Source organism: Conger conger, chromosome 1 (genome assembly GCF_963514075.1).
Source record: "Conger conger chromosome 1, fConCon1.1, whole genome shotgun sequence".
Lineage (NCBI taxonomy): Eukaryota > Metazoa > Chordata > Actinopteri > Anguilliformes > Congridae > Conger > Conger conger.
This window is the reverse complement of record NC_083760.1, coordinates 46,541,098-46,566,747: the sequence shown is the minus strand read 5'-3', so window position 1 is coordinate 46,566,747 and position 25,650 is coordinate 46,541,098. Positions and strand designations below refer to the sequence as shown.

At 39.0% G+C, this 25,650-nt stretch overlaps 1 protein-coding gene across 1 annotated transcript; it reads right to left on the bottom strand.

Moving 5' to 3' along the window:
* Nucleotides 1–2,172: 2,172 nt before the first annotated feature.
* Nucleotides 2,173–25,439, bottom strand: ice1 (KIAA0947-like (H. sapiens)). Its single transcript, XM_061217233.1, has 19 exons — nucleotides 25,229–25,439; nucleotides 24,926–24,984; nucleotides 21,762–21,796; nucleotides 20,837–20,855; nucleotides 20,239–20,350; nucleotides 20,066–20,142; nucleotides 19,947–19,984; nucleotides 19,288–19,370; nucleotides 18,979–19,015; nucleotides 18,807–18,863; nucleotides 18,147–18,230; nucleotides 17,569–17,858; nucleotides 13,566–17,042; nucleotides 13,255–13,423; nucleotides 11,372–11,532; nucleotides 7,702–7,892; nucleotides 6,633–6,733; nucleotides 3,419–3,517; nucleotides 2,173–2,870 (listed from the first exon to the last, which is right to left on the bottom strand). The coding sequence occupies exons 1-19, from the start codon at nucleotides 25,304–25,306 to the stop codon at nucleotides 2,695–2,697; spliced, it is 5,343 nt and encodes a 1,780-aa protein (XP_061073217.1). The 5' UTR covers nucleotides 25,307–25,439; the 3' UTR covers nucleotides 2,173–2,694.
* Nucleotides 25,440–25,650: the final 211 nt, after the last annotated feature.

The following is a 25,650-nucleotide window of genomic DNA, read 5'->3' as shown; positions in this document are numbered from 1 at the left end:
GCAAGGAACCTCGGTGTGGTGATGGACAGCAGACTGTCCCTCTCCGTGAACATTGCGACGGTGACCCGGTCATGCAGGTTCTTCCTATACAACATACAGAGAATCCGCCCTTTCTCACCCCCTACTCGACCCAGCTCCTGGTCCAAGCGATGGTTTTGTCCCGCCTGAACTACTGCAATTCCCTCTTGGCTGGCCTCCCAGCGTCCGCCATCAGACCCCTCCAACTTATCCAGAATGCAGCAGCTCGTCTGGTCTTCAACCTTCCCAGATACTCACGTCACCCCCCTGCTTACTTCCCTCCACTGGCTGCCTGTCATGGCTCACATCAAATTCAAAACATTGGTGCTAGCCTTCCAAGCAGTTAAGGGGTCTTCCCCAGCTTACCTCCAAAAAATCAGCAGACCCTACACCCCTGCCAGACCTCTTCGTTCAACCTCCACAGGCCGCTTGGCACCTCCCTCTCCGAATTTCCACCTCACGCTCACGACTACTGTCTGTTCTGGCTCCACGGTGGTGGAACAAACTCCCCGTTGAGGTCAGAACTGTAGAATCTCTTCCCATCTTCAAGCGCAAACTGAAGACGCACCTCTTCAAGCAGCACCTCTCCCTGTCCCTCCCTACCTCCTTGTCTTTCTGTGATTTACTTTCTGTGTATCAGGATGTTTTAGTTTGGCTAGGTAAGCAGTGTTTGGCTAGTTAAGGGGTATGTTCATACATTTGCATGTTGCGGTTTGTTGTACTTCCCTCTAGGGTCTTTCAGCGCACTTATCCCTGTTTATGGGTATGCACTTTGTTGTACGTCGCTCTGGATAAGAGCGTCTGCCAAATGCCATTAATGTAATTTAATGTAATGTCTAAAGTGGCAAGCATTCAAATTTCTGAAACTGTACAGTAAAGCAAGGGCACCTAAAAAGAGACCAGCTAGGTCGGCATATATAAACAGAAAACGTACAGCTAAATCAACTGCTATGTTTGTGTATATGAAGTGTAATAAACTAACAAAGTGAGTTCACTAGGCTAGGCAGCTAGCTTTAGCGACACAGAAAAATGCCACTGAGTGTTTAATCTTTTAAAAGTAGTTTGTGATCATATGCAACTTAATATGCAAATGCAATGTTGATGGCAGACAATGGGCGTCTCCTTAGGATTTGACTGAAGAAATGCGTTTCAGACATCATTGAAATGGAAAAGAATGACGCCAACTATACTTTTAAATCATGCATTGTTATGCATGCTAGCTATAAAAACCAAACCTTTGGTTGGGAACTCAATTCAACCAAGAATTTATCATCAATGAACAACTTTTTGCCTGTAGATGACATAGAAGAAATGGTGAGTTACCAGTTAGCTAGAGGGCCAAATAGATTCTTCAATGTAAGCAACATTCTCAGCCAAGGGTTTTATTTTTAATACATATGTATAATGACCTATCAACTATTAATTGAACCGCCTGGTAACCGCCTGGCAAAGAATGGTGCAAAAAACTAAAAACATCAAAATCCAGTGAGCAGCAGCTCTGCAGCCAGAAACACCTTGTTAATGAGACGTCAGAGGAGAGGAAGGTCACAGTAACGCAAATAAGCACACATAACAGTGGTATGCAGAAGAGCATCTCTGAACACACAACGTATCATAACTCTAAGTGGATAGGCTACAGCAGTAGAAGTCTAATAAATACCAATAAAGTGCTCACTGAGTGTATATTTGGTTTGTGCTGAAGACTCATTGATACCCAATTGTTTGCATAGCATTAACATGGCAGCATATTATTATTTTGATAAATTCAACAGATACAAAAATGTTTATATTACATACAATATAACATTTATTCCCAGTGAGAATTTGTGGGAGACACTATCTTTGATTGACTGAACGCACAGAAGTCAGTTATGATTTTGTTTAATTGGTCAATTACTTTTGGACAAATATTAATAATTATGTATAGGACTATGAATCAGGCCTTTATGGTAGAGTGGCATATGACAGCCTGCTTGGTGTTTCCCCAAATGGCATTTAAAGGACTTTGAGAGCATGAGGAAAATAGATTTTTCTGGTCTGATGAGACAAATTGAACTCTTTTGGCAGAACCTCCGGCGAACACTAGGCACTGCTCATCACCTGGCTTACGGTAAACATAGGAATGGTATTAAAACGTAGAAGATACCATGTAAATGGTTTTACTTATTTATTAACAAAAATATATGCAGAAATACATTTACACTGAACATCAAAAACAAAGGTAATTTAAATATGTAAAATGAATTACAAATATGTACACTAAACAAACCAAAAAACTTTCACATTTTATTTTTTAAAGGCAAAATCTATAAATATAGCCTGTGGTCAATATAAAAAAAGGTAATTATGAATAAGAGAGGGTGGGAGACAGCAGCTTTCAGAAAATAACATGGCAACAGACAAGAGGATGTTCGCATTAATGGTTTCAGTCCGAAGAGTTTCATATGGCATTTGTGTAACTACCATAAAATACCAAAGACCTCATAGCTTTTCAACCAAACAAAATGACAGCTAAACTATTGTTTTGAGCCCCTATTAAAGCCCAACTAAATTTTCTTAAATTTCTCAACCAAAGCCAAAACCCCTTGGGGTTTGGGTGGAGCTACTTCACATTGGGTTTGGGACTGAAAGCGTTACTGATGTCTAAAAGATGAGTTCCTCCGGTCGGCTTCATGATTAGATGTAGCGGCACACAGAGCCAATCTGCGTGATGCAGCTGGTGACAGCAGGGGGCACTGCCTCCAGGGTTTCTCCTCGCCATGCTGCCAGGGCATCCAGGGCCTCCTTTGGGTTGCTGGGCGACAGGTCGTATATCGTGTAGACTGCTGCCAACTGAACTGGCCAGGGGACACCTACACATGTTTGCATGTACAAATAGTTCACAGTATTGTCCCGTGCAAAGCAAAATGGTTTAATAGCTCTTTACCTGAAAAATCCTGTACCACAATGTTCAAGAGCCCAGAAACTAAAGCAGCATCAGATGCTCCAGTGTAATTACTTGCTTATCAAATCAATTCCATACCCCTTACAATTAACGGTTATTATACAGTCCAGTGTGCATTCAGAAGATACTAAGCTCCTAATGATAAATGATCAGCTCAATAGCTTAAAAAGGTTGGACAAACTGTAAAGAGTAATAGCATACATTCTGCCTAAATTTCAATTACAGAGTAACAGCATACACACTGCTTAAATACCCTCAGTTTAGAAGGATGAACACTAGCATGCTTGTCTTCTGAGACGCATGCAGTCTGCCAGCTGAGCTCTTCAATGGCTTCGGTATTACATTTAGCTGTTGCTATTTATCTTATTTTTAAATTTTTCCTACTATACTATACTATTTCTGACTGAATGTTTTTAGCATTTCAAACAATAAAACAGATAAAATAGAAAAAAATACCTTCTCCTTTTCCGTGTCTCACAAACGTGTTGATGACTTGAGCAACATTTTTCACAGAAGCGAAAGACTTCTCCTTAATACCCAGCTGCCCAAGTCGCCCTGAAAAATAAAATGGAATTTTGCAGTTCAACAGATGTAGGTTTGAGAAAATACTGTTCGATGATGCAGACATATAGGCCCGTCAAGAAAATCCTTAAAAAGCACTGACAATTCTAACCAAAAAATCAAGGCCAGAGGTTCGATTCCCATTGTAGCCGCAATAAGATCCGCACAGCCGTTGGGCCCTTGAGCAAGGCAATTAACCCTGCATTGCTCCATGGGGGGTTGTCTCCTGCTTAGTCTAATCAACTGTATGTCGCTCTGGATAAGAGCGTCTGCCAAATGCCAATAATGTAATGTAATGTAATGTAATGAAGTGCAATTTATACTTGTATGCTGTATAAACACTTACAATCTCTATTGTGAAGTGGTATGACAAGTAACACCACAGAGTTCTGTGGTGTTACCGTGTAGGGCGGTAACACCAAAGACAGTAGCACCGAAGACAACTGCACAAAAATATGATCATTTCTTCAAAGCAAACATGCAGCCATTTTAGCTAACTAGCAAGAAGACATGTTGAAACATAAAATATCCCCCATGCATTATTATTTTACATCCAAAAGCTATACTCGATGTTATAAACTAGTAGCACCATAGACAAAGGTTTTTGTTAAATTTAACAAAAGGTATGAGAGAGTGCCTGCTAGATCAAACTTAGCACTTCAGAATTAGCACTTCTTTGTACAATCACTTCCGACAGGAAGTAGTTTAGAAGTTCTTCCTGCTTATTTTTAAAGAGATATTATCTGTTGGGTAACCGCAGACATCAAATATTTGGACAATTAGTAATAAAATATCATTCTATTTTATATTTTTTCAAACGAATCGAGATAATCAGTAAACAATATTCGTTTTTCTTTTATTTTGACCACAAAATAGTCCTCTAAAATGTAAGCTTATGTGGTTAAATTCTCATCATGTTTGGACACACTGTTTTTCATGATGTGGTGACACAAAAGTTCTACTAATATATATATATATATATATATATATATATATATATATATCAGTGGAGGCTGGTGACTTCCAGAATTGAGGAGGCCATTTTTTTCCGCTTGCTCACTTCACTCGCGATGGAATGTTCCCTGTTCTCTTATCTGTCTTTGTGCTGGCCAAAGGCATACTATTTGGAGTGTAAGCTACAGTCAGAAAGTTCTGGCTGATGAAATTCATTGTGCAGAGCTTAGCCTTGTGCCTTCCTGAAGAAATGACATTGCTGTAAGTCTATGAGCCTGCCTGATAATTAAGCTGAGAAATGACATTTGGATGTAATATAAATGCCAAGTGAACATGTGTAAAAGGCAGGAATTTTAATTATGTAGTTAAAAACAATTTTGTTTAGCTTACATTTTTCATTCTTCTACAGCTTCAACATGTAATCACCAATTTAATCAAATTTAGCATATAAAAAAGATAAGATAACACTTTCTTTATCATATGTAGTTTTATTCAATATATTTATATTGAATAAATTGCTATTTATAAAATATGTAAAAATATGGTTCCAGTTGGCTTTATCTAACGTTAACGTTATCCACTAGAGGGCAGCACTCTATTCGTATTTAGAGTGAATTTCCTCACAGAGCAACAATTCAGTAATTTGATATGGAAGATTATTAAATTGACTTGTAATAAAACGAAATGGACTACATTAAAAATAAAACTGTTCAATAAATCCCAAATGGTGTCTAACATGACCTATTGAATGTCATTCTCACTCCCTAGTATCTGGAATCTGCATATCTCCAGCCCAAGATCTCAAATTGCGCCAGAATCTCGCCGACTTCCGAGGTAGTTTTAAGCAAAAGTGTTTGGCCAAATGAGCTATATGATAGCCAGGGGTGTTCTCTAAATTTCCTGAAAAGCACAAGTTGATAGGACACTCGTAGCCACTATGGCGAGTGTTTGTTTGACTGAAGTGACTAGCGAATTCTCAAAATGGCTTCTGTGTTGAATAGGAAAGGAAAGGATAGTTGATTCCAAATGAACCAGTAGCATGTGATTGGACGAACAAAATGTCAATCTTTCAGCCCTGGACACAATGCATGGTGAGGCCAGGCCTCCGTTGCCCACCCATTTTCAGTGATCTGGCCAATCACATATTGGCATGAAAAAAAATGCATTACATTGACTTCTATGAAAAGCTAATTTCCTAGGGGAGGCCTGGCCTCCCTTAATACAAACTGATAGGGAAATCTGGCCTGTTGCTTTACAATTGCAATATTGGGTTTTAGCCATGGGAAAATTTAGATTTATGAACAAAACTAAAATAATATGAATATAAAAAATAAAAAATATGTTTTTTGTTAAAATAAATAAATAAAATAAATATATTTATTGTTTTTTTTAAATCTCTCTCTTCTCTCAAATTATTGGGGAGGCCAGGCCTCCTCCACCTCTATGGAGGAGCCTCCACTGATGAGCTAGCTACTAGTTAGCTTGCCGAATTTACAAATGTCCACCTGAGGCTTGTGCAATTATGCTCGCAACGCTTGCAGTTTGTATTGCCTCAGGTGGATATTTGTACATTTGTTGAGCTAACTAATTTACTTGTTGCTACCGATAGTGAATTGGTATTGTTTTATAACTCGATATTTAGTCTTCGCCCGGATAATAAGCTATAGTATATAGTTTCAGTGATAGCTTGTCTGGAGTGCAATTTGGGCAGCTACACACGAACAATCTGAATAAACCCCCATGCCATTGGCTGTGGAACTTTGAACCAATTTTCAACCAATGAGCTTGAATTATTGTACAGCAACTATATATTTTGAAACCAGAATTTAAGGACAATAAACAGAGGCAGAGAATGAGTCAACATGTCAGTGAGCCTTTTTCAACGATAGGAAGGGATTTTCAATGGACTTGTAACAATGTTTTAACACAAAAATCTTACCCATTGTACTATTGAAAGGGGTTGATAAAAACAAATTCATCAATATTCTGACAGTAAGTATGTTTTTCATTTTTTATGTAATGTGAAATTTCTCAGACATAGTTTGCAACACAAATCAAAGAATGACCCACCTGATAGTTCAGCACTGATTTATTTCAGTGTTTATATCCATTTAAATATCACTTGTACTGGTTAAAAAAATTGCTGTGGGCTTACCAATTAATCTCAGAGTCGTTGCAACCGAAATGTCTCTAATGGGTGTCTGACGATCTCTTGGCTGTGTCACCCAACTGTTCATTATGGGCCACAGTTCTTTACTGTGGAGAAAATAGAGACATCACATTCCATTAACATCACACTCAAGGACACATTAAACAAATGTACATTAGGGATGTGAGAACTCATAAGTTCTGTAAACGTTTACCATCCCATTTTTTAAACGTTTAACTGTGTAACCGATCCTGTTTGACAGCTAGGGGCCGTATCTTTAAAAAAAGAAAGAAAATGTAAGTACTGACAAATTTAATTGCATTTTCAAACTTTATTTTGGGCCATCTTAATGGTTCCATAGCACAAAGCCCTGGCCAACATTAGATGGAACACCACACTTAAAAAAACGTTGGATAGTGATTGCACTATGAAGTAGACTCAAATGTTGGAACACTGTTGGATTTAATAAAATTATGAACAGTACTTACGCACAATTATAGCCTTTATGTGACTAAACTTGGCTACCTAGTGATATTGCGTGCAACATTTGTCAAATTATGCTTTGCTTTGTTTATTTTTATGTAGATATGGCATAGTGAAAAGCTACATTCAGGTTGCCGGTAGTTTGCGTGTCAACAAATAAACACGGATCCTCAGCGAACCTTAAGAAACAACAACAATAAACAATAACTGAACCAACAGCTACAGATTTAAAACACACAGAAATTATCTGATAACTATAATACTGTAGCATCCAATGCAGTGTTTGCATTTTACACCATCTGAAATGGCCGAAGATTGCTTGCTAGAAACTACTGTAGCTTGTTGATTGCTAGTTTAGAATGTAAACAGCAATAATACCCCTGGTGGTGAACGCACATTTATTTAAAAATTAGCTAACATTTCAGCTTCATAAAAAATGATTGGATAGCTATTTTTTGTAAAACGTTTTGGTTAACCGTTTTTTGTAAACCGTTTAAACTCGGTTTCGGTTAACCGTTTAAACTTTTAACCGTTCACACCCATAATGTACATGCAAATGCATGATGAGGAACCATGCAAATGTTGTACTCACCATATTATGTTGTCATGAGTCCACTTCCATTGCTGCTGGGTACAAAGGAGGTCCAGTGTGTATATGTATGTCCATGCAGCATGATTCAGATCATCACCATGCCGATCATGCTTCAGGAATTTCATATTCACTCCCATTCTCATCGCCATCAATGTGCTTTTTATTATCGTCCCACTGTCACATGGAGGTTTCTATGACAGAAATGGTTGTATTCAAGTGTGAGTCACGATTCAGTGTTATTATTATCAGAATTGTTTGGTTGCAGTTGTTGCTGCTAAAGGTGGCATGACCAGTTATTAAGTTTAGGGGGGCAATTACTTTTTCACATGGGTGATATACAGTACTGTGCAAAACGTTTAGGCAGGTGTGAAAAAATGCTGTAAATTAAGAATGCTTTCAAAAATAGAAATAGAAAGTTTATTTTTATCAATTAAACAAAATGCATGAACAGAAGAACTGAATGAACAGAAGAAAAATCTAAATCAATATTTGGTGTGACCACCCTTTGCCTTCAAAACAGCATCAATTCTTCTAGGTACTTGCACACAGTTTTTGACTTGTCAGGTAGGTTGTACCAAACATCTAGGAGAACTAGCCACAGTTCTTCTGTGGATTTAGGCAGCCTCAAATGCTTCGGTCTCATCATGTAATCTCAAACAGACTCGATGACGTTGAGATCAGGGTTCTGTAGGGGCCATACCATCAATTCCAGGACTCCTTGTTCTTCTTTACACTGAAGATAGTTCTTAATGACATTGGCTGTATGTTTGGGGTCGTTGTATGGTATTGCATGATGGATAAGTATCGGCCTGTACTTCTCAGCATTGAGGAGACCATTAATTCTGACCAAATCCCCAACTCCATTTGCAGAAATGCAGCCCCAAACTTGCAAGGAACCTCCACCATGCTTCACTGTTGCCTTCAGCCTCCACCATGCTTCACTGTTGCCTTCAGACACTCATTCTTGTACCACTGTCCAGCCCTTCGGCGAACAAACTGCCTTCTGCTACAGCCAAATATTTGAAATCAGTCCAGAGAACCTGCTGCCATTTTTCTGCACCCCAGTTCCTGTGTTTTCGTGCATAGTTGAGTCCATTGGCCTTGTTTCCACGTCAGAGGTATGGCTTTTTTGCCACAATTCTTCCATGAAGACCACTTCTGACCAGACTTCTCCACAGTAGATGGGTGTACCTGGATCCCACTGGTTTCTGCCAATTCTGAGCTGATGGCACTGCTGGACATCTTCTAATTTCGAAGGGAAGTAAGCATGTGTCTTTCCTCTGCTGCACTAAGTTTCCTTGGCCGACCACTGCGTCTACCGTCCTCATTGTTGCCCGTTTCTTTGTGCTTCTTCAACAGAGCTTGGACAGCACATCCGGAAACCCGTCTGCCTTGAAATTTCTGCCTGGGAGAGACCTTGCTGATGCAGTATAACTACCTTGTGTCTTGTTGCTGTGCTCAGTCTTGCCATGGTGTATGGCTTCTGACATTAAACTGTGTTCAGCAACCTCACCTTGGAAGCAGAGTTTGACTGTCCTCACCCAGTTTTAAGCCTCCTATACAGCTGTTTCTGTTTCAGTTAATGACTGTGTTTCAACCTACATATTAAATTGATGATCACTAGCTCCTGTTTGGTATAATTGTAACCAATTACACACACCTGACTATATGTCTACAAAATCCCTGACTTTGTGCAAGTGTACCTAGAAGAAATGATGCTGGTTTGAAGGCAAAGGTTGGTCACACCAAATATTGATTTGCTTTAGACTTTTCTTCTGTTTACTCACTTTGCATTTTGTTAATTGATAAAAAATAAACAATTAACATTTCTATTTTTGAAAGCATTCTTACTTTAGAGCATTTTTTTCCACACCTGCCTAACTTTTGCACAGTACTGTAGGTGTTTCATAACCTTCAATAAATTAAATGATCATTTAAAAAGTGTATTTTCTGTTTATCCGGGTCATCTCTTGTTTGCAAATAATTGTGTCAAATCTTCAATCTATTTGCAAAAATAGAGGAAAAGGGGGCAAATACTTTTTCACACCACTGTTGCTTCAACAGTAACAATTCGCTAACAGTGACTCACATGATTTCATAAATATAAATATCTTTTTCTTTGCAGTATCCCTCAGTCATGTAGTGAATTTAAGCAAATGTAAGCTTATTCAACCATAGAGTTTACAAAAAACTTGATGCATAATGTTTTAGAAAGGCACGGATCAGGGCAAGCAGCATGTTCGGCCAGGCTGATTATGGACTTTAGCCAACTAACTTCATCCTGAAGTAAAGAAATTGGGTGTATATTGTCACTCATGCTACGCATGCGTTTCCTATTCAATTGGAATCTCAGAAGCCTTCTTGGAATTTTATTTGACCAAACCATATATACAGATCACCATTGGCTCTCCCCTTCCCATGCTCCATGAAATATAGGACTACAATTTCACTACACTTGTGGGAAAAAACGAAAATTAATCATGGGTGAGTGAAGTACATTTTTGTATTTACTTTTTTTTTGTTGCATTCATGAAATTTTCAACGGCACGATTTTCAATAACTATGGTAACAGGATATACCATTTGAAAGAGATAAAACTCATGGTTCTATGTGTATAACCTATTTTAAGATGCCATTGCTTTAGCGACAATAATTCCTTATTTTGAAATATGTGGGTAGCAAAACAAGTGTGGACCTCGCTTTCTTGGCATTTTGGAAATCCATATACTACATAGAATATTGAAATGTCAGTGTCATCTTCACAGCTAAGGTCCCGAAAACCAAATGCATAATAATGCAAAAAAGAAACTAGTTTCTAAAAAAGAAACTTTGGTAGAATGTCCATTTCTCTGGATCATTGTTGTCCGTTTCGCTGCTGCATACTTAAACAAAAATGCTTGTACATACGAATGCTATTACTTAAGCGTTGTATAGGCTCCCTGGATCCTGTCGTACAGTAAAGGCATGATCTCCATCCATCAGCAAAACATACAGTATAATTTCAGCTGAGGCATGGTATTGAAGTAACAACTGAGAAGAATTTTAGCTAATCACATTACGTTTCCAACTATGTACAGTTTGTTAGGCTTTCATAGAACAACAAAGCATTTTTTTGGCCTTCATAACGAAACAGTAGCATTTTCAGGCCGTTTCAGGCCATTATGGTAAAAACTGTTCTTGAGATTTTATGGCCACAAAAGGTTGATGTTTTACATCAAATTTGCGATGCCTCCATCTAAATAGTGTACTTTCTTTGGGGGACATCCAAGGGATCTTCCTCTTTCTGAGGAAGACAGTGAAAACACCTTTGGCTCCACAAGAGGGCATTTGACCCCATTTTACATCAGTGATCATTGAAATACATTCTCAAAAAAAATTCTTATTATTCAGTAAAGTTATAAATAAGGAGCAAGCCTGATTTTGAATAATAAATGGCCTGTGAAATAGTGGAATGTGTTTGACTTGTTGATGGGGGTTGGGTATTTGACAAAAATGTCAATATATTAGTATACAAGATGTTATTATTGTGAATATTGTACTCATATATATCTTCTCAACCTGTTGCTATCTGAGGAGACCACAAGGAGAGGCAAAGGTAGGGGGAGGGTGACAGGCGGGGGGAAATGCAAACAATTTTTTTTACAATTTTACAGTGAAAGTTAAGACATACCTTTTCCCAGTCAAGACAGGAAGTTAAACAGTGCAACACATCCTCCTGGGCCTTCAGTTTCAAAACGGCATGCAAGGCCCTGCATAACACACCCGTTTGGGAGAGGACATTGTGCCACGTTGTCACAATGAACAGAATCAGTTTTGCTGAGTCTGGAAAATCTGCATGAAAGAGATGAATGCACACAATCTATTAAAACTTATTTAACAACAATGATCATCAAACCCATGACTGCACAACACAATTCATTGCAATTCTAAAAGTAAAGGTGATGATGGTACTTTTCAGATGCCAACAGATTGTGGAAGGAATATGTATTGGTGAAGTGATACAGACAAGTACACTATCACACATTTGTGGAGTAATACATATTGTAAGGACAGAGTTGTCCCAGAGATATGCACTGAATGGTTTCTAATATCCTGCAACACAACACTTGCCACTTCCCACCAAGTTCACTTTAAGATTTGCATCCCGATTCACTTCAATCCCCGGTGTAGCCTTGAGCAAGGCCCTTAACCCCACCTTGCTCCAGGGGGGATTGTCCCCTGCTCAGTCTAATCAACTGTAAGTCGCTTTGGATAAAAGCGTCAGCTAAATAACATGTAATGTAATGTAATATACAGTGAGCACCATAATTTATTGGACAGTGGCAAATTTTTGTTCTGTACTAGCACACAGTTTGAAAGGATACAATGACGTGCAGACTGACAGCTTTCATTTGAGGGGATATTATATCAGATGAACCATTTAGAAATGACAGCACCTTTTGTACATGGTTCCCCATTTTAAGGTACTACAAGTATTTGTTGAATTGGCATAACAGATTCGTTAAGCAGATGTATTCATTTGTGTGTTAGTGAATGCAGAAGAGAGCTGTTGATGTCTTGACTTGATTTGAGACTTTGCAATTGCAACGAGATTGTTGTTGAGGTGTGACAACATGAGGAAGGCAGCAGTGTCGATGCAAATTAAACATACTGCTAGAGCAATGGAGTTTTTGGCGGAAGTGGAAAATCCCTGATTGGCAGAGTCAATCACCAGATCTGAATCCAATTGAACATACATTTTACATGCTGAAGAAAAGACAGAAGGCAAAATGTAGCCGAAACAAGCAGGAACTGAAGTTGGCTGCAGTCCAGGCCTGGAACAGCACTACTAGGGAAGTTACACAGAGGCTGGTGATGCCTATGCATTGCAGACTTTAACCAGTAACTGCATGCAAATGATATGTGGGGACTATGTACAAAAGGTTAGATCATTTCCAAACATTTCATCCACTATGGATGAAAATACCCTCAAATTAAAGCTGATAGTCTACACTTCAACCTCATTTCAAATTGTATCCTGTCAAAGTCAAAGTGCTAGAGTATAAAAATAAAACAAAAAATGTGTCATTGTCCAATGAACTATGGTGCTCACTGTATATGTTCTCCCCAATCATATATATCATATCAGCATACAATTCAATGCTAACCTCTACAGATTCAGGAGAGTGTAGACAAGCATGTGTTCTCAAATCAGCTAACACTTCTGTTCAGGCAGCAGTCTGCAAGTCGGGCTTGCTCAGACAACTCATGTCCATCTGAACTGCCAGACTTGTAGGAGATTTAATAGAGGGGGTCGCTAGAGTGGTGAGACACTGACATCCTGGCCCAATGAAAGCCTCCCGTCCCTGAGTGACACTACAGCCAATCATGCATAGCCCAACAGGGCTGCCAGCTACAGACGGCCAAAATAAATACCAGAACATACGGCCCATCCACTACAACAGTGCCTTAGGAAAATGAGAACTGTCTAACAAACTGTAAAATTACACTAAAACACCCATTAAAGCACTGATAACTGAATTGCACAATAACGTATGGTACAATACAGCCCACCTTCTTTCAAGATACTGTAAGAGAAGAGATGGGCTCTTTCCCAATCTGCTCTTTGACGACAGATTCCAGTGTAGACCCTGCAGAGGGCCTGCATGTACATTCCACAGAGGCTGTTCTTCTCGGTTTTCATCTTCACTAGGATGGCAGACAGCAGGTCAACTGCTAAGTGCTGAAAAGGAAAATGTACCAAAATAAAAACCAATACATTCATGAATAAATAAATAGAGTTCGACAGTATATACACAGACTAACTACCATGTCAATGCCGATATTCAAGACTGCAATATAAACCAAACTCAAATATCACCAACCTTGTTTACCACAGCAAACTCATGGATGACCTCTTTTTCTTCATCTCTCAACACTGGCACTGTTGAAATTCTTCTGACGCTCACATGACTCTTAATTACAGGCAACAAATCAAAACAAGATGTTTCAATTTTGATTAATGCATCCAATATTGGATTTTGTGCAGTGGCAGTTGCATTGCCCGCTTGTCCATCTTCCCTGGTCCCAACAGAACCCTCCGGACTAACCTCCATTACAAGAGACCCGTGAGGCATAGTTGGGGCTGGTGAGTCACGTTTTTTTGCATTTTTCGGCAACAGCACGTTCGCTCCAGTTTTTTTCCCTAATTGACCTACGAGAGATGATGAATCATCTTTGGATGCGACGTTTTCTGTTGACTGCTTAAACCTAATTTCACCTTCATTAGATTGTTCCGTTTTAGTAAATACCCTGGAAGAACTGACAGCCTTGAATCGGGATATCTGAGTGACAGAATCTGGTGCCGTTGTCCCAGTATCGGGTGTACACCTATTGAGATTAACAGAGCCTCGCAGAATGTTGAGAGTCCGTGCCCGGGCAGAGAGTTCTGGATACATTGTGTCCAGAATTCTCACAGAGTTCTCCTGAGAAGCACCAGGTGATGAGCTGGATGGATTTGATGCTGAGGGGGGAAGCCTCCCAGGAACGGGAACAGCATGTTTCGGAGTTGATGTGCTGAACTGCAGTGGGGAAGAAATAACTCGTCTTCGTTTTGCATCATCAGCAGATGATATGGACAAACATGGAGAATTCATATTTGAGTGTGGTAACATGAGGGGTGCCATTAAATTCTCTTGTATTGGTGTTCCTTCATTTGAAAGAATGGACAACTCTTTGGAATGGACAATGCGAGGAAGAGCCTTTAACTCCTGTGTCCTAAATCTTGGAGGAGTAACTGTCAGGGGATTAAGAAGAGGAGGGAGAGGTGGCCCCATTTCAAAGCGAACTTTCCTTATAGATTCTGGAGACTTTTCTGGGATGGAATTATTAGCTGTAATTAACATGGGTGGATTTGTCAATTTGGGATGATCTTTCAGATTCAGACACCTCTCCTGCCCATTATCAGAATGTTGCCTTTTGTGCCTGGGAAGAGCAGGATTTCTGAAAGTCGCTGGCTGGGAATCACCTGTGGGAATGTCCATCCTGTTGCTGAGGAAATACTTCTTCAGATCCTCTGGTCTGTTAGTGTTATCTTGTGTTATTTTATTTGCTGTGTTTTCATCAATTTGGTCATCTGCCTGCAGGGAACATTGCCTTTCTTTCACCACTGAGATTTTTGGAGACAAACTACATCCCTGGTCAATTAGTTTGTGTGACTGGTTTAGATTGCTTTTACGTTCTTGATTTTTATTTTTTAAGGGCTCTTCAATGTCATCCAACACTTGATTTTCACATAGCATTCCTGTAAATGTTTCTTCTATTGGAATGTCATTCTCATTAGCCTCTACTTGTGTACCATATGGTGATAAATCAAGTTCCACCAGAGAGGAGTCTTTTGTACTCATCTCAGAAGGGGTTTCCTGTGGTTCATAGCTTGCTCCTGGATTTTTCCTAGAATCCTCATGCGTTGCAACTGAATCTTGCTCAGGCCTCATTAAATCATTTTCGCTCTCAGTTGATGCTTGGTTTCCAGCACGCTGGTAGATAGTTTTAACTTTCCTCTGCAGTCCAAAACTCTCCTGTTCATCTGATGATTCTTTGTATTTTTCAGGATCATTAGAACTACTTCCTTTGATGTTTTCTTCACCTGCCGGAAATTCTGCAGGAGTGGAGTCAGCTTCCACGAGAGGTTTTATGTCACTAGAAGATGGAAACCTGGCCAAGGGGTTATCAGTGTGTGTTAAATCTAGCTTTCTAGATGCATTCACATCAATTTCATTTGGTTTCCCACATTCCTTTGTTGTAAATGCCTTTTCCATTACATAGTTCGACACTTCAGAGAGAGCTTCATTCTGCATAATATCCAAAGGTTTTTTCCAATCTGCAGAATCTGGTAGCTCACTGGTAGTTACTAGCTCAGAGGGTGGAGTCAAACTGACCTCTGGTCCAGTACATATCTCTGAATCTGAAGCACTTGTGTCTTTGGGTCGACCGATTCCATCATTTGGACAGTGTGGAGAAGTGCTTTCAGCCAAATCAAGCAAATTTGCATTAAACCGATGATTGTCCTCGGAAAAACAAATGCTTTCTTCTGGGTCATCAGAAGTATTGACTTCAGGTAAGGCTTTTGACACAGTCTGTTCAGATTTGGCATCATCATTAGTTACTGAATGCACATCAACATCTTGTGCAAAGTCATCACTTTTCACTCGATGAGGGGATAATTGAGGTCCTAGAATAGATTCACTGTCCGGAGTGGCACTGACTTTGTTGTTGCCTGTATGTTCGTTCTGCAATATTGGCAATACTTTCTCACAATTAACTTCAGCAAATAATTCCTTTTCCTTTTGTGTATTTTCCTCAACCCCCATATCTTCAGCATCTGAGCACTTATTTCTTACACTGCCAGTGTGTTCAGGGATAGACTGCTCGGTTGATACAATGCAGGACACAGACTGTACAGCAAAATAACCAGGGGATTGTCCTGCCAAATCCAACACATTCGCATTTATCTGACTATTGTCCAAAGGAAAACAAAAGCTTTCTCCTGGGACGTCAGTAGGATTTACTTCAGATCTGGTTTTTACCACACTCTGCTCTGATTTGGTGTCATCATTAGTTGAAGTACATGGGGGGTTCTGATATTCAGTTTCATTGCACTCCTGTGATTGAGTGAAACTATTTGAAAGAGAGCCTGGAATGAAATTACCAAAACATGTGGGAGTGTCTGAATGCACATCAACATCTTTACTATGTCCAAAGTAATCACTGTTCACTCGAAGAGGGGATAATTGTGGTCCTAGAATAGATTCACTGTCCGGAGTGGCACAACTGACTTGGTGGTTGCCTGTATGTTTGTTCTGCAATATTGGAAATGCTTTCTCACAATTAACTTCAGCATACATTTCTTTTTTCTTATGTGGAGTTTCCTCAACCCCCATATCTTCAGCATCTGAGCACTTATTTCTTACACTGCCAGTGTGTTCAGGGATAGACTGCTCGGTTGATACAATGCTGGACACAGTCAAAACAAAAGACTTGGAGGATGATCCTGACAATCCATCCATCACAGCGTCATCTGAAGTGTACACTACAGATTCATCAGCACGTTCAATCTTCTCCTTCTTTAGTTCACAGATTTGAATCTCTGATTGCGATACATGCATTTCCTCATCCATGGAATTTTCACACAATTTTGCGAGTGTGTCACAAGGAGTTGAAAAGTCCAGGACGCCATTGTCAGCTGGGGCTAACAGCATTGACATGTCAGTGGTCTCCATTGTGGACAATTCAATGCCCTGACAGACATCATCAAATTTCTCATCATCACTGGAATCTGACACATCTCCAAACAGTGCTTCCTGCAAGTGAGAAGAACACAAACTCTTAATAAAGACAAATAAGACACAGATACTCAATCTTCATATAAAGGTAAACTATTGTATGTGCTGATATTTTTACTTCTTGATTCACCATGTATGACATATAAGGGATAAGGACCTTGACCAGTATGCCCTGGACACAGGCAGGATAAGGGTCTAGCACAGCGTTTCCCAACCTGTGGGTCGTCAGGCAAACTCATCTTGAATGCTACTTCATCTTGAATGTGGTTATAGTGGTTAACATTATTTCCAGCAGCAAGTTAGTAAAGCTGTCTGCATCCAGAATGTGAATATTGTCACTGCATTATTTGCATGCTAATACTTTCCATGCGTTACATCAACGTTACATCAGCCCAGGAAGGAAAAAGGTTGGGAAACACTGGTCTAGCATAACTGGGCCCTGAACCTATGAAAAGCATTGGGTGCAGTAAGAAAAATTGGACAGAATGCATTTGAACCTTTAATTATTAAACCAGCCGCTGGAAATTGCATATGCATTTCTTACCTCAGGTGAGGTAAAGATCACTGGAGACAGAAGAGGAGGCAGAGGCTTGAAGCAGTCTAATATCTCATCAATGTCCTCCTCATGGTTTCCTTTCGGTGGGGGTGTCTTTTTCTCGATTTTCTTTCGAGGGGATGTCTTTTTCTCAGTGAAGGTATCACTATACAGGAACTCTCCTGATGCCCGGTTTCTTTTCTGGGATTTTCTAGTATTTGTAGCTTCTGCCCCTTGCACCAACACACTGCAAGGCTTCAAGTGGTCATTGCAATAATCTGATGACTCGCAAGGAATGCCTGTGGATAGATTTCTATGAGTTAGTGCGAGTGTTTCCCTAACAATGGAATAGTCAATAACAGCGATAGGGAATGAGGGTGGACTCTGACATGCTGCATATGTTCTGACAGAGGAAAATGGACTATAAGCTATCCTTGGCAACAGACAAAATTAAGAATTTGTTCTTTAATATAATTGAATTTTCTTGGAAAGTTTTTACATATAAACAATATAAAACCACACACACACACACACACACACACACACACACACAATTCCCCAGATTCTACTGATATGGTTTCAATTACCAGTAAAGTGCAGTTGGCTTGTAGCTTGTAAGGATGGGGGCTCTATGCACATCCAAAGTTCTTCTAAAAGCTGTTTGACTTTAGCTGCAAAATAAAGGACAAATATTTAGTGACATAGGCTAATATCATTGAGCTGTTTCATGCAAAGTGAATATAAAGTAACCTAAACCTAAACTAATGCAAGTCCTTTTGTTTGGAACAGTAGTTTTGACTCTTGCTCTTGGTGCGAATGGTGTTTTCATCATACACTAAAAAAGTATGTTTAAAGCAAGTTAACTGGGTAATCATCTTCTACTTAATTCATTAAGTGCTAAGTAACAAAAACACTTATAATCTACAGCTCTCCAAGGGAGGGAGTGAAGACCACTGATTTAGAGTAAATAAACAGATATTCACCACTAAAAGCAAAAACGTGTTTATATTTTAAGGCCTGCAATTAAGTCATTTTAGAGCAAGACGCCTTAATCGATTGATTTGGTGGGTTCTATCAGCAGAACAAAGGAGCATATGTGGAAATGAAAGATTCTACACTAAAATCAGGGTTTGTTTATTTATCTCAGAGTTATCAATGTGTAGAACAGATTTCTACACATGGATATTCTCTAGACTGCATGTAAAAAACAACACAATATGTTATATGTCATAGAATAGATTACCTACTTTTGTCAATTTTTGGCTCTTCAGGAAAGTTTGTTTCAGTTGCAACATTCCTTAAATCTGGTCAAACAAAATAAAATAAAGATCAGCATATTTAGCTCAGAAAGACCAGATATACCATGGCACATGCATATGTAGGAACATTACGGATTTAGAAGAATGGATATAGACATACCTCTCTGACACTTTATCTCCAGTTCTTCCAGATTTTTCTGTAAAACCATTAGGGAAAGTCAGGCAGTGACAGATTCCAAAATATCTTTTCTATTCTTACAATTAGTCAGTTGCAGAAACACATAACACACATAACACATAAACACTAGTACTAACACTAATGTTCTCCGCTTTTGTAAATTGCTCTAGAATACAGCATCAGCTAAAATACATAGGACATCTGCTGTTACAATTGAAAATATGTAATGTAAAAAAGAAACATTTTGATCCTTGTAATCTAATGTACGGAAATAAATTCATATGGCATTACCCGAGTTGTGTGAAGACTTTCCTCCAATTTGTTCTTCTCTTTTTTTAGTTGTATGATTTCACAGTCTTTCTTGATGCTGCAATCTGCAATTAAATATACGGTATTATCACATTCTAATTATGATAATACTGGATAGCACCAAGAAGATTAATAGATTCACAGAAACCAAGAAATAAAAAATAAAAAATGCAGCCACCACAAGGCAGCTACTTATGGCATTCTGCATTCCTGAGGACAACCAAATGAGTCTAAATGCATTGCGGCCAACCACAGAGGGAGAGAAGTTACATCAGGCCATTGTAGCATCAGCAAGATCTTAAATGTTTTGAGCATGCCCCTAAATTGATCAGGATGCCATTTTGTTTATAAACAATAATTTATCCCAAACAGAGCCATTTAAAATGTAAATTTAGAGGCCATAAACAACCTGAGGTGCTTAATTTCTCCCACAAATCTCAGTCTCGGTTAGCTATAGATACATCGTGGGCATTTAGATTTTGATGGAAAACAGTTGCACAATTTCTGCCCTCCATATACTGTATTTAAATAAAGAAGCCACACAGGTACAGGTCTTACAATGCAAATCCATGTCAGGGATTCCAAATGGGATTACAGGGCTACAGCACAATCAATAACTTGACTCTTGTTTAAGGACTCACCTTCAAATGTTTTTAACTGATTTTCAAGGTTCTTCTTTCTGAGGATCACAAAGAAAATAATTATACACAGCCATTCAAAAATGCATGATATACTTGTGAAAATAACACGATGGTCTTACGAAGTGAGTAACTTTGTGCTCTCTTCCTTCAGTCTGTCAAGTTCCTCCGATGTCTGCTGAAACTTTTTCAGAGAGTTCTGCAAATATGAAACATAACAAGGATGGCAAATAAAATGTCATTATTAAAGACTACTCAGTCCAATTAACATGGTGCCTTCTGAATTAATACCTACATTCTTTTCTTCCAGTTCAGCTCGCATTGCCTCACACTCCTCATTCTGCTTTTCTAATGGGACCATTTTCAACAACAGCTCATCCAGTTCATGATGAAGCTTACTGGTCTCCCTGGGGGGAAAAAAAGATATCTGGTGCAACCTTGATTCAGAATAAAAACACATTAAAATGCCAATGCCTGGATTATTTTGTTTTAATATGCCTTTTTTTCAACTGGCTCCAGCTGAAAAAAAGGCATATTAAAACAAAATAATCCAGGGCTATACAGCTAGTATTGACAATCACAATTTACTGACTACAGACAAATAGGCTGAGGAAATTGAATACGAAATGAGCAAAATGTGATTTAACCTTGCGAATTAGCTAGTTTGGCCCCTACATAACAAATAGATCCTCAATAGATCCTTTTTTAACAACCAGTTCATAAGCAATAAGCAAAATGAATAGCAAGTGACAGAAATATGCAAACCTCAACTATCATCGTTGCAATTTAAATTTATTTTCAATGTATACTCTTGTAAATTATATAGCTCAAGTGCTTGTAAAGCTGTAAATAAATATCAGAAAGATTTAACCTGAATGCAATGGAAATCTTACCTTTGAGATTTCTGAAGCTGTAAATAAATTGTCAAGGAAAACTGACAAGAAGAGCAATTCTACCTAAACATAAATCTGCCTGAAACACTAATTAACCACTTCAGAACATTACTTTTATTGGACTTAGGTATCTAACAACATATTTGTATGGATGATAATACAAATGCTTGAAAAGAAATTCTAATAAAAATTATATTGCAAACAATATATTGTTTTATATTGTATTCTGTTTGGTGCTGCTGCACTTTTATCTGCATTTATGCTCCTTATTTTATTTTCCTAAATCTGTAAAGCACTTTGGTTTCAGCTGTTGCTGCATGTAAATGTGCTATACAAATAAAGTTGACTTGACTTGACTTGACTTGACTGCTCAGGCTTACTTCAACTCTTACAGACCAGGGAGACCCATACGTTTCCCAATCACAGCACACCTGCCTCTTCCCCCTCTGAGCCTGCCACTGGTCTGGCCCCCAGTGGTGGAATGACTTCCTCACATCAGTAGGAGCTCAGACACTTACCACCTTCTGTTGCAGACTGAAGACTCACCTCTTCAAATCAGACCTTGCCCTGCCAATGGCTTGACTACTGCGACTGATGAATTGCACTCCTATTTGAATACAATTCTATCTAGCCATTACATTGTTTGTTACAGATATTTTTCGCGTTACTATCTAATTTGCCAGGTTGCACATCTCACTTGTGTAATTATCCCGAACAGGCTTAGTTGGTTTTCACATTTTTTAGCCTGATTATTTAGCTCCCACCTCAAAGGTTACTGTTGCTCTCAACCCCCGATTTCCCATTGTAAGACACTCTGGATAGGAGTGTCTGCCAAATGGCAGTAATGTAAATTTTCTGAAGCTACCAAGTGAAAGAGACATGATCACAAGATCTTTGTTCCAGGTGAAGGTAATTAAAAGGATATCATCACATTTCTCCTGGTATTCAGTCAACAGATGGCTAGAAAACAAAACAAGTTATTACAATTTATTTCATTTTTAATTAGACATTTAAATATATTCCAGATCAAAACCTACTTGAGCATTGACTAAGCAGAAAAGGAAGGGCCATTTAAGAGTCAGAGGACTTGACCAATGTCATGACAACACTTTTCAACACACCACGGTGAAAAGAAAGTGCTGACATTGTGTGCAGTTACATTCATCTCAGTCCTTAGTGGCACCGTTCATTTTCTCAAACAAAACCATGAATGCGTATATTAGTCCTAAAGGCAGGATGAAAAGAAACACATTTAGTTTAGGGATTTTAGAGTGGGATTTTTAGTCATTATATGACATGACCCTGCACAAATAGCAACTGAAACTCTTTCAACTTTAGTCTCATAAATATGTCATTTATATCATATGAAAAGTCCTAAGAAATCCAAGTGGTGGAAAGTATTGATGCCACAATTTCCTATTGCTGCCCCCTGCTGCAGACACCATTCGAGTGGTATACAGGCACAGACGTTTTACAAAAAAATATTGATATCAGAAGAAAACACATACTGTATATACTCAGTGAGCACTTTATTAGGTAGACCTGTACACCAGCTCGTTAATGCAAATATTTAATCAGCCAAACATGTGACAGCAACTAAATACATAAAAGCCAGCAGACATGGTCAAGAGGTTCAGCTGTTTTTCAGACCAAATGCCAGAATGGGGAAGAAATGCGATCTAAGTAACTTTGACTTTGGAATGATTGTTGGTGTCAGACAGGGTGGTTTGAGTATCACAGAAACTGCTGATCTCCTGTGATTTTTCACACACAACAGTCTCTAGAGTTGGCACAGAATGGTGTGAAAAACATCCAGTGAGCAGCAGTTCTGCAGGCAGAAAAGTGTTAATGAGAGAGGTCAGAGAAGAAGGGCCATACTGGTCAAAGCTGAGGAAGGTGACAGTAACGCAAATAACCACACGTTACAGCAGTGGTATGCAGAAGAGCATCCCTGAACACACAATGCATCAAACCTCTAAGTGGCTACAGGAGCAGAAGACTTAATAAGTCTAAATAATAAGTCGAATAAATGCCTAATAAAGAGCTCACTGAGTGTATATACACATTTGTGATAGCAATACAGCGAGCAATAGTAAAATCAGGAACTGATCACCACCCATGTTAAAAAATTGATTTATGCATGTCTTCTAGTCTGATGACCACACAAAGAGTATTGTCTACAATCAACCAGAAACTGAGACATGAGACATGGATGCAGCACAGTGCATGTGCAAAAGGAAATTCTTTACAATTCTTAAGCATAAGTGAGTGAAATGACCCGGTGGGTTTATTTTCTTACAATATCTTTGTAAAAGAAAAGCTTTTTTATCATTTCATATTCCAGGTATTGCTCAAAAAACTTTTCTTTGATATCAGACCATTTACAGTTAAGAAACTTTGTGGTTTTTATATTACTATCCCAAGCTCCCATAAGTGGGTCAAAAATTACCTGCATGCATTTCATCTCATAGGAACCTCTGATTCTGATCAACTGCAATGGTCAGGTATAAATTTACTGTGGACCACACATCAGATAACAGTAGTGTCACCACCCAGGAATATTATTTTGCACTACAAGATCTGATACTTGCAACTATTCTCTTCATCTTTTACCTCCAAAAATATTTGACGTCATCAAATTCATATATTTCAACATCATATTTGCACATCATTTTGACTGGGGTCCACACGCACCCTTCTGTAAATGTTGATAAGGCAAAGGCAACAACATCTTGGCCAGCACGGATGGACAGAAGACTGCTGAGTACACATTCAAGAATCAGGCATCAGGCAATCACAATGAGTATGAAATCCTCATTGAAGATTATTGGCGAAGCAGTGCAGGTGGATCCTCAACTACTTTTCCAGTGACTCAATTTTTTTCAGTGTTCAAGTATGAGCTGTGCATTCATCCTCCAGCACTGTTTCATACCTCCCTGCTGCTTTGACAGCCACAGGTGCCAGTGCTAGCAGATGCCATTTTGGCGCTCCACACACCTGACCTTCCAGGAGTCACAGGCCATGTTCAGTATGTGCTGGATGGTGGAGCACTTGTACAATAATGTAATGTAATGTAATGTAATGTATACAGATCTGCTCGTCCTCCTCATCCACCACACCAACCTCAAGTCACATGACCTCTTCTTCAAACCTGAGCTGAAGAAGAGCATGAAGAAGCCACGTGTCTGGAACATCAAGGCCCTCAAGCGGAGGCTGGGTCCCAGTGTGTGCACTCACATCCTCTTCATCCATGCAATATCCATGCATCCATGTGACACTACCTCCTGCCTTAATGGCATTGGGAAAGGATCCCCCCTCAAGAAATTCACAACCAGCGGAGACTGGTTTGACACAGTCAGCTTCCACAGCAGATGTTGTGTCAGCAGAAGAGAATGCTTTGCTGTGCCTGTACAATGGGAAGCCTGGGGAGGGACTTGACTCACTACAACACAAGCGCTTTTTGACAAGGTGGCTCCTAGCACTTCTCATGTACAGCCAGAGTCTGCAGCAGCAAAGTGACACAGTCTTTGCATGTACTGTCAGGTGCAGCAGTTGATGAACTCCTGCTACAAGAATGGGGATGGAAAGAGACTGATGGGGGGCTTATCCCTGTCCAAACTGACTGAACATCAATACCAACATTTATATGGATGAGTGCCAATTTATGTTATGTTGTTTTGAAGTATACAAATATAGTGATGTTGCTTTAAAATATTATTTTAGGAAGCAAAACTAGGGTGGTACCAGGGTATGGTTAAGAAAAATACTTTCCACCACTGGGATCTCTTAGGACTTTTTATATGTTATAGAGGAGACTTTTATGAGTAATAAACATGTCAGATTTTACGTTGCGATTTGTGCGAGGTTCACCCATTTTTTGTTTCTAATGCCTGTACTATTTAGGTTATTTGGGATCATGAGTCTGTCCATGGCTAGCCACATACATTGCACCACAGTTTATAAGGGTGCAGTTTGATTAAACGGACACTGCAGCTCAACACTTGTGTGGAAATTCATAACATTGGTACAATAATTTTGATAGCGTGTAAGCAAAACAACTCGCCGATTTATAGTTACGCAATTACTTACTCTGTGTCAATTATCTTTCGTTCCAATATCAGCAATGCCGCTACGTATTCCTTTAAGTTCTGCAAAGGAGAGAGTATAATCAGTTATAATCATACATGTTAGCAAGAGTGACGTTCACCAAAATCAAAACACACAAGACGTATAACATTGTTTCCAAACGAGGTTGTTTAGTTCGGAGAGTAACACACTATTATCCCCCATTAATAATGGTCGTTACTAGTTTTGACAGTGGAAGTATTTGCTAATCTACATAAATTGTCAAAAGAAATGACAAGCTAGCTAAGTAATCGTTGTCCAAGTTACCTGATGCAGAACTGTGCAATTTTGACAAACTCCTGAGGTTAATCCTGACGATTTTTTATGGCTCTCCCCAGGCATCATGGTAACAACTCAAAAAACCAGTAAACATTTACATGGATGTGTTACACCATACAAACATAACTATATACGAACACTAAAATTGAAATCACCACAAAACATAGCTTACAACTTCACAATCGCAAATCTGACGGCATGCGACATTTACTCAGGACCCACAGAAAGGAAACTGGACTGTTCATATGTAACGCCAGTATACATTGTAATTCTCTGACGATAAAATGTCAATATTCAAAACATTTACATATATACATGTATATATATTCCTAATTTATGACGTGAAATAGAGCGACATATTACTCAATTGTCTTTCAATAAATTAGGAAAAACAAATCCACTGGGTCTGG

Excerpts from the sequence above, each read along its gene's own strand:
- ice1 (XM_061217233.1), bottom strand. The coding sequence starts at position 25,306 with ATGATGCCTGGGGAGAGCCATAAAAAATCGTCAGGATTAACCTCAGGA. Across the intron at positions 18,864-18,978 it reads GGAGATAAAGTGTCAGAGAG|ATTTAAGGAATGTTGCAACT; the intron begins GTATGTCTATAT and ends TTGTTTGACCAG. Across the intron at positions 2,871-3,418 it reads GAGACACGGAAAAGGAGAAG|GTGTCCCCTGGCCAGTTCAG; the intron begins GTATTTTTTTCT and ends AAACATGTGTAG.